Source organism: Cyphomyrmex costatus, unplaced genomic scaffold, assembly GCF_001594065.2.
Source record: "Cyphomyrmex costatus isolate MS0001 unplaced genomic scaffold, Ccosl1.0 scaffold22, whole genome shotgun sequence".
Classification (NCBI taxonomy): Eukaryota; Metazoa; Arthropoda; class Insecta; order Hymenoptera; family Formicidae; genus Cyphomyrmex; species Cyphomyrmex costatus.
In genome coordinates this window covers 53,664-63,497 of record NW_017276257.1, presented here as the reverse complement: position 1 = coordinate 63,497, position 9,834 = coordinate 53,664, and the positions used below count along the sequence as shown (strand labels likewise).

The 9,834-nt window shown below is 39.2% G+C and overlaps 1 protein-coding gene across 1 annotated transcript; it reads right to left on the bottom strand.

The window, feature by feature from the left end:
- Nucleotides 1-616: 616 nt before the first annotated feature.
- On the bottom strand, nt 617-6,260 carry LOC108773791 (uncharacterized). The gene is made up of 3 exons (XM_018539725.1): nt 6,157-6,260; nt 5,842-6,073; nt 617-2,398 (listed from the first exon to the last, which is right to left on the bottom strand). The coding sequence occupies exons 1-3, from the start codon at nt 6,258-6,260 to the stop codon at nt 617-619; spliced, it is 2,118 nt and encodes a 705-aa protein (XP_018395227.1).
- Nucleotides 6,261-9,834: the final 3,574 nt, after the last annotated feature.

The window sequence follows — 9,834 nt, the reverse complement described above, 5'->3', positions numbered from 1 at the left end:
TCAATAAACCCGGTTATTGTTACTTTAACACTGAGAGTATGATTTTTGGGCTCTCGGCGTAATCTTTCCTCTTGACCCTCCCTGTATCAAAGCAGCCCTTGTCTTTTCCCAAGACCCTGCCCCTCTACCATTGGTTGAGCTGGCCTAGCCGCGTAAGAGCGAGAATTTCCGGGACTTTGGCATAGGTCTCGCGTTTGGTGGTGTCGCGTGGGGAATTCGAATTTTTCGCGAGGTCGACGTCGCCTGCAAGGACGTCTGGCGCCCAACTCTCGCGTTTCGCGATCCTCGCTCGATCGGTTTCGCCCTTGGGATCTTCATTATAGTCGTTATTCGACTGATCGTGCTCGTCGTTTCTTTCGACTTGCGGCGCGCAAGCGAATAACGTCGCAATACATACATACATATAAAAAAAAAAGTACATTAATATATAGAATCCATACAAACTAAAAAGTACGTTAATGTTAAAAAAAAATATAAAATACATATATAAACTGTATATTAAAAAAAGAATAAAAAAGAAACATATAAAAACGCTAAATCTAAAAATACATATAAAATTAAAGTATAAAGAAGTACATATAAAAATTAAAGTCTAAAAATCGCAAACTATACTATATTATAATGGTATCCGATAATGTCCCCACGGTAACGTCTCCGTTGAGTCCGGTATGACGTACCGTTTGTCGTCGTACGGACTCAGAGCGATTTTCTTCTCCGACACCGTGTACACCTGGTGTAACTTCGACCTTATACACGACTGCCTGCGCGTCATTTCAATCTCCTCGTTCAAGCATCGGGTATAATCGTCGAACGTTATCGTTCGCGCTACGACGCTGCTCTTTACACCCTTTGCCTTCTTCGTGTCTTTCTTCCCGTCTACGCGCAACGCGTACATCTTCGCTCCGAGTCCAACGAACTCGGTCATTATCGCGCCGTTGTTCTCGTCCTTCATAAGGCCGGACACCTTCTTATTCGCGAGAGGCATACCGTACGGGTTGTTCGCAGGATAGTCGCTCGTATCGAATCGAGCGATATTGCGTTTCATCGCCGCGTACACGTCGTCGCATTCGATGCGATAAATGAGACTGTCTGTGTCGATGTACATAATTTTACAATTTTTATTAAACATATGTACCATGTACTCATGATGAAATTCGTACAAGCAGACTTTAGATATGTCGAGTATGCACATACCTACGTATATCGGCTTGTCGAATTTTACCTCGAGTTTGCACAATTCGACGGCGATTAAGTTTTCCGCAAAAACGCTGCGGCTATGGAAATTCGGTTTTGCGATCATTGCCTCCGCGCCGTACCGTCCGTCCCATGCAGTTACTAATTTCACGTCGACGCGATCGCGTACGTTCTCCATCGTTTTACCGAATACCGCGTTATTCATAAGTTTGTACAAATTTTTCTCGAAATCATTCTTAGCCAAAGTTCTAAATTTTGTGTTCAATTCGATATAATTACGGAGCCAGGCGGATTGAGCGAATTGTAACACGCGATGGATCTTCGTTACGGGAAGGCCGTGATGTATACATTGCTGCAGATTGCGGTAGTGGATAACGTAACGCTGTTTATCGTACAGAGTCGCGAGCAGTTTATCCTCGCGCTTGCCGAGAGGCTTATCGCGCGTCGGACAAAACGGTAGATCAATGTGCACATCGTGAAGATGTTGTGGATACTCGAGATCGACCTCGAGAATGTAACCGGTGGGCGAATCCGGAGCGATCGCGTTCGCGTCAAAGTTCGCGACGCCTTGGACCCATTGGAAATCCGCGTAGGGCAGCGGTTGACACATCACCCATCCGTACAGATTATTGACATCGTAATACATCAGGTACGACGATGGTTTCGATGAGTCGTACGAACGCATGTATTTGTTATTAGCCTTTGCGTATCTGTCGGAACATTGGCTAAGGCCACCGCGTATACCGCGCTCGATAAACATAACCATATCTATATCGGTGAGCAGCTCGAATTTTACGTGAGTGTGTTTCAACATGGCATCCCACGTGAAACCAGGCAAAGTGTAGTAATGCGCGGGATCGAGACCGTAACTCGCGACGCAACTTTCGCGAAAATTCTCAAAAACGTCAGCCAATAACAAAACGTCGGTTTTCAGGTACAGATCGCTGTACTCACCGAACGTTCGCACGGAGAACCGCTGCCATACGTTCGCGGCGTGCGCGTAATCACTCTCGGACACGGTATCGCCCGTCAGCGAGCTGTGAAAAGATTCGCGCAGCGGCAAACACGACTCATCCAATTCTTTGACACAATCTATGTACTCGTACGGAAATATTCCTTTACGAGTAAGTAGATTGAAATCTTCGTCTGATATATGTGAGAATTCGGATCTCACAATTTTCAATTTTTCCTTATGGGGGTAGTTCTAGTGAAAACGACGTTTTTTCAACAATTTTTTTTGCACATTGAAATACAATTTGATAATTTTTTATTACTATAGGTGTTGTGACCGTACTTGTGAGGAACGGCACAACTTCGTCACTTCATCCGCTGCTCCTTTTACGCGATAGCTCAAAAAGGTGGACACAATAATATAATTAGCAAAAGTGCGGTTCTTCCTTAAATTTTATGTGCTACGATATTCGATCCGTACTAATTTTCGTTGCGCGCCAGGCACGAGAGAGCGTGCCACTCTTCGCACTAAATTAAGATGTTACGCTCGGACAAAGAAATTACAGAGCAACGGAATTCGCGACGGACAGGCTCAGCTAGCTCAGCCCACGAAATTGGCAAAGGGGGTGGTTCGCGATAAGCGGGGAACAATGTCGGAGAACGAAGTAGAGGCAGACAGAAATAATCAGACAGCAATTAATATTAACAATGACAAAGAGTTTCCACTTTATTCAAGTCGCGTCGATACATGAGTCGACGTAGTTTACAGAATTCCCCGGTCGCGCGTCGACGACAAGTTTACTTTATTACAGAAGAGACGATATCAAGGTCGTCGTCGACGGTACTCAAAATTGTCCGACTCTCGGAACTTCCCGCAAACCGACAGCCTAATGCTGAGCAGTGACACGCGGCTCGATTCTAATTCTTAAACAAACCGGACTCTTAACAAGTAATACGAACGATATGACTTGGCAGTGACACGGGCGAGCAATAACGATAACTCTGAGCATGTATGTAAATTCTTTAATTCGAACGAACGGCCTGCGTCTATCGATAATAGCAATGGCGTTAGTTTTTGCCGGTACGACATCGGCTGAATCAAACCCGCGGAACTCACACACGCGATTCGCTCGATACGCTCACAAAATATTACGCGATCGGTGGCTTTACAATACAACTAATAACGCTCGCCTCACCAAGATTTTCCTCCTCAGCTGCTTCCGAGATTCACACGAGAGCCGACAACGATACTCGTCCTCAACGAAGGTTCTCGATTCCTCGACTTAATTAGGCTCGGCGAGATCCTGCGTCCTTCCAGAGGGTCGGTCACTGCACAAGTGCCGATCGGAAGTTTCCGCGGATTCACGCAGGTCGTCAGGCCCTCTCTTGTCGGCCTCTGCTTGCTCTAATTGGCTCGTTCTTTTTTGAGTCATTAACAAATTGATACTCTGAAATTACAAGCAATTATTTTTTATTGTACGGTCTAGTATAAATTTCAAATTAAATCTCAATAACCAACTTTTATATTTTGTGCACTAAGAATAACATATTGCAGTTATTTTCTAGAAAACTGTAATATACAAATTCTAATCTGTTTTACTTATATGTATGTATGTTCAATTTGAATTTGCACCTTGAATAATCTATCAGTTCCTTTTCGTGGTACATATTCAACATAGAAAATATTCGTTATATGTACGTTCACTTTGAACTGGCAGATTTAGTAATATATCAGTTACTTTTCGTGGTAATATATTATATCAGATAATATCATTTAAAGTATTAAAGGTTTAAATTATTAGGTTACATTATTAGATAATCATTTTAATTTAGAATGGTACAAATTTTTGGGGTCAATTTTCAAAGGATGATATTCATTGGGTTTTTTATTTTGTGATTAGGTAATCGTTTTAATTTTGATAGGTTCAATTTTTGTAGTTTTCATTTACTTTTCGTGGTACATAACATAGAAAATAACATAATGTATGTGCACTTTGAACTGGCACATTTAGTAATATATCAGTTACTTTTCGTGGTCATATATTATATTAGATAATATCATTTAAAGTATTAAAGTTTAAATTATTATGTTACATTATTAGATAATCATTTTAATTTAGAAAAGTTCAAATTTTTGGGGATAATTTTCAAAGGTTGAAATTTATTGGGTTTTCTATTTTGTGGTTAGGTAATCGTTTTAATTTAGGAAGAATCAAATTTTTGCGATTAGTTTTCAAAGGTTTAAATTTGTTGGGTTTTTTAATTTGCGAGGATCTATTTTTGAACATGGCTTGACCTTTTCATTTTAATGTACTGATTTTGTTTGCAATGTCCATGAAGCCACAAGAATTCGATAATCCTTGAAAGCCGACACCGATTAGCTGCATCGCGTAAACAAATCTTCGATTTATTTCATACGTAGTATTCATTTCTGGACTACTTGGAATACAAGTTTCTGTTTCACATTTACATTGTACTACTAATTTGAATCCTAATCCTTTCTCAGAACGTTTATAAAATCTGATATCACTTTTACACACTTTGCAAATTACAAGAGTTTGTAAAGTAAGAAATAAAGCAAAGTTTATAACAACGTACTGCACACTTTGATCGATGTTCACTTCAAATTCTGGACTTTTTTTGCTTAGTTTCGAAGCGGACGAACTTGTCGAACTTGTTTCTTGTTCACTCGTATGTTGATTAGACGAAAATTTTCTTTTCTTCGGACGAGAAGGTCTTGCACTGCTAAATTTTGTCGATTTTTTATCCATTGTTGATAATATTTTTGTAAAGAATTTCTACGTGAATAACCGACAATTTATAATACACAGCGTTATGAATACACCTTTCGAACCGTGAACTAACGTTTGACTGGCCTGCGACGAAAACTGGAATGTGATATAACCGAAAGTAAACAAAAGAAAAGACGCCGCTGCGAGCGGTACGTTTCACTGCCAGGTATACGCAGCGCGCGCCGACACAGTTCTATTGTTATGCTATTTCCACCATGTTTTCGACCGTTCCGACCTAAATACCGATATGTACCGTGTTTCTAAGAGTATATATAGTACGAAAATGATATTTTCAGAAAAACGATTTTTTTTGAAAAATTGACTAGAACTACCCCCTTATCGAGATACGACGCTAATTTGTCGACACTCGCACTCAAAAATTTATACGAGTCTATAAATTTTAATTTAACGCAATTTCACGAATCTTTATCGCTAGTGTCTTTAACATGTTTCGTAAACGAAATATATTTTTCTTTAGTCAGAGGAGGTAGATCTACTTGCCCCTTGAATTTTGTCGCTATTTCTTTAATTACAAAGTGCGCGTCGTACCCCTATAGGTTGTGAAATATAACCGGTATGTAAAAAGAATCCTTATAATTTATACTGCAGCCCTTATGCGCTGGACCGCGGTATCGCCCGGTGAGGTGACAGTGATCGCGTGCCGCTCGTCGCCCGACGCGAACGGTTTCTCGCAGATATGACAGTGCGTCGCACTGTTGAATTTCTGCCAGTCGTCTCGCGTGAAATCCATAGGCCGGTTGATCGTTATTATATTTTTCACGCGGTGCGCCAAATCCTCGAGCTGGCGCGCGAACCAGCTGATGCAGTCGTTATCGCGCCGACATCGATACGCCGATAACGTATCGTCGTACGAGCAGTGTACGTAGTACGCTATACTAAATACCTCGTGCCGTTGGTACGCGTACGACGACGATACTGCGGTGTCTTCCGTCTTTCGCAAGACGCACTCGAGATCAGCGTAGACGATGAAAGGCGCCCGCTCCTTCATATTGTGGTTGTGGAACTCCAACCACTTCTTGTCCTCGCATGGCAGGCGGATAGCGCACTTGTTCAGTTTTTGACAGTCCACTGCGTGGCTCTCCAATTTTTCGTTGGAGGAAAAATAATGTAAACATCTGCAAAAATATAACATAACAATTTATTAATATAATTTTTTTTCTTTTTTTAAATATTTTATTTTTACTTATTGTGTACTTACCGGTCGCAGAAAAATATTTTATTCTTGTTTTTGATGACTTGTGACCTCACGAGTCGGGACAGATTTTTAATCCATGTAAAATGACCGTCTTGCAGATACAGCATGTTGACATGCCTCTCTTTCTTTTCGTCGGTGAGCCGGAGAGGAAGAATCTCATTATTCTCGACACCGTATACGTTGATCGAGATATCGTTGAGACGTTCGAATTTTTTAATGTCATCGGAAATTCGATGCCATCGAGATTCAGTACCGTTGCGTAATGCGGATACGACGATGTATGATTCACATTACTTTTAGCCAAAGTTGGGCACTATTCGAATAATTTTTTATTTAGAATATTATTCAAATAGAATTTTATTTATTATTTGCATTATTTATTATTTATATTATTTATTATTCATATTATTCGCCATTATATTATTGATGTTTATTCGTTATTCGCATTAGTCTTCATTTGCATTATTCGGTACTTAGTTATTCGCTTCATTCGTTGTTTGCATCATTCGTTAATAGCATAATTCGTTATTGATATTATTTGTTATTCGTTCTATTTTGTATTATATTGTTCCTTGAACACGAACCTTTCACGAACCTGTCACGAGTCACTGTACGAAAATAAAGATCCGCATTCCAAATAATATCCACTTATTGTCAGTTACTAATTGTACGCTATAAGTTTCATCACGCTTCATATCTTCGTTATCACTTTGGACTACTTAATGTAAAATAAAGTTTAATGTAAAATAAAGTTTAATAAAAAAAAGATGGCTGAAACGATTGAAATTGAACCATCGATAATATTAAAAATTTTGGATGGCACATATTTCAAAATTATCGAAACTAATGGAACTTCAGTAACAGCGTCTTGTATTAAATGTTTACCAAAGGAAGTACATATTAAAGGATTCCTAACATCTTCATCCAATTTTAAATCTCATTTAAAAGAAAACATAGCAACGTAATAGTGAAGGAGTATGAACAGTATTGCAAAAATAAACGTGTTAATATTAAACAAGATGTCACTCTTCCAAAAAAGAAATATCGTACAAGATATTCAGGGAAACAGTTTGAGGATGACATAATGAAATATATTATCCATTCTATGATTCCGTTAAAGACTGTAGAGGATCCATATTTTGCAAAAATTTTTGAAAATTTAGGATTGCGTGGTCACGATGATTTATTTAAAATTATGAGCCGAAGAACTTTAGGAAGAAGAATCGAAGAATTATATGAAACACATATTATTAACATTAAAAAAATTCTAAATGAAAGTACAGCATATGTCTGTACAACGGCTGATGTATGGTCATCGCGAAAAAGAAGTTTTTTTGGTGTGACGGCTCATTGGATCGATAATGATTCATTGGAACGAGGATCGACGGCTTTAGCATGTAGAAGATTTCGAGGTACACACAGTTTCGATAAGATAGCTCATCTTCTTCAGGAAATTCATTTGGAATTTGATTTGGACACCAAAAAAATTGTTGCGACTATTAGTGACAATGCTAGTAATTTCGTTAAAGCTTTTCGTCTTTTTGGAGTGAAACTCGATCATTTCGATTACAATATCGAAGTTTGTAAAGATGAGTCTACAGATGATGACGATCATGAAGAAAATGACGACGAAGAAGAATGTCAACACATTCCAATCAGTAAGATTTGATTGTATTACACACGCGCGCGCGTGTGCACACGCACGCACGCACGCACACACACACACCGTTGTCTCCAAATATCTCTTTTACTTATATTGACAATTACGTAATAATGTAACTTTTAATTGTATTATTTTTTATATTTTTTTTATATTGCAGATTTATATGACAATGAGTTAATGAATCATAACATTCTTTTGCCGCAACATCTCAGATGCTGTGCGCATACACTTAATCTATGTGTCACAACTGATATGATATCAGCGATTAATAAATGCAAATCATTATCTACGCTGCACTATCAAGTATTAGGAAAATGCACAGCATTATGGAAATTAGCGGGACGACCAAAATCTGTAGAAATAATACAGGATACATTAGGTTGTACATTAAATCGACCTGGAGAGACCAGATGGAATTCTTTATATGACAGTTTGCAACAGATATATAATATTCGTGAAAAATATTCCTTACTCTGCAAGAATTTGAACATAAAAAATGGATTTAAGGAGAACGAATTTTTATATCTTAAAGAGTATCTATCATGTGTATCGCCACTAGCTGAGGCTTTAGATATATTACAAGCCGAAAAGGATACATATTACGGACTCGTACTTCCATGTTTGTTAGCTTTGCGACGAAAGCTTCAAAATTTGATAACAAAAGATTGGAAATATTGCACTACATTGTCACATTCTCTTTTGCAGAGTATTACAACAAGATTTTCTGATTTCTTTAATTTCTCTTCAGTCACAGCAGAAAATGCAGCGATCGCTGCATTATCATATCCAAGATTTAAAAAACGATGGTTTAATTGCATTAATTCCGAACATCAATTGTCACTAGAAATTCTTTTCAAACAAAAAGTTGTAGCGGAATGTGTCATTTCTGAATCTGTACAAACAGAACAACTGCAATATAGTTATGATTTTTTTGATTTTGGTAACTTATCACCAACGAATAGTGAAATTGCAGAACAGTCTTCCTCTTATGCTGAGATAGAAGTTATCAAATATTTCAGTGACAATCGTCGCGAAATATCAATGTTGCACACATATCCTACAATTAAAAAAGTCTTTTTGCGTTATAATACACCTCTTCCTTCATCGGCCCCCGTAGAGAGGCTATTTTCTTACGCAACAATGATCAATGTTCCCAAAAGTAATAAATTATCTGATACAATGTTTGAAAAAAGAGTTGTGCTCAAAAGTAATTATACTAAAAATAGAATATAAGAAACTGTTTATATTATTGTTATAAAAATAGGTTTTTATGTTACTATGTTATAAAAAAAGTTTATGTTATTCTACATCATACTTTATAATGCACACATATTATATGTATATATATATATGTTGAATTACATATTATTCATTCGAATACATTACATATTCGAATAAATTATATTCGAATATATCTTTAATTCGAATACATTATTCCCGCATACACGAATATAAATGTTATTCGAATATAATTTTATTTTAGATACATAAAATAAATTCATATTCGAATAAAGTAGAGTATATAGGCGGGTTCAAAGTCATGGTCCTCTGAGGGGGGGTGAGGGGCGAGGGAAACCCGAGGCGCGGGGTGGTCTACGTCACGGCAGGGAAGGGGGATGACGTCACGGATGCGGGTGAGGGGGATATGATGTCACGGGGATGGAGGGGGATGACGTCACGGATTCAGGCGAGGGGTATGACGTCACGGCAGGGGAGGGGAACGACGTCACGGCAGGCGAGGGGGATGACGTCACGGATGCAGGCGAGGGGTATGACATCACGGCAGGGGAGGGTGATGACGTCACGGATGCAGGCGAGAGGTATGACGTCACGGCAGGGGAGGGTGACGGCGCAGAGGGGGAGGAAAATGACGTCACAGTGTGCTAACGCATTCGCGCGGGAAGAATTGCGGTGGTCGTCGCGGAGTCAATGGCCGTCAGGGTCCTCCGAACGCGGTAAGCTAACGCGCGCGGTCCTCCCCCGCCGCGAGGTCCGTCGGGCGCGGTCCCTCCGGGCGC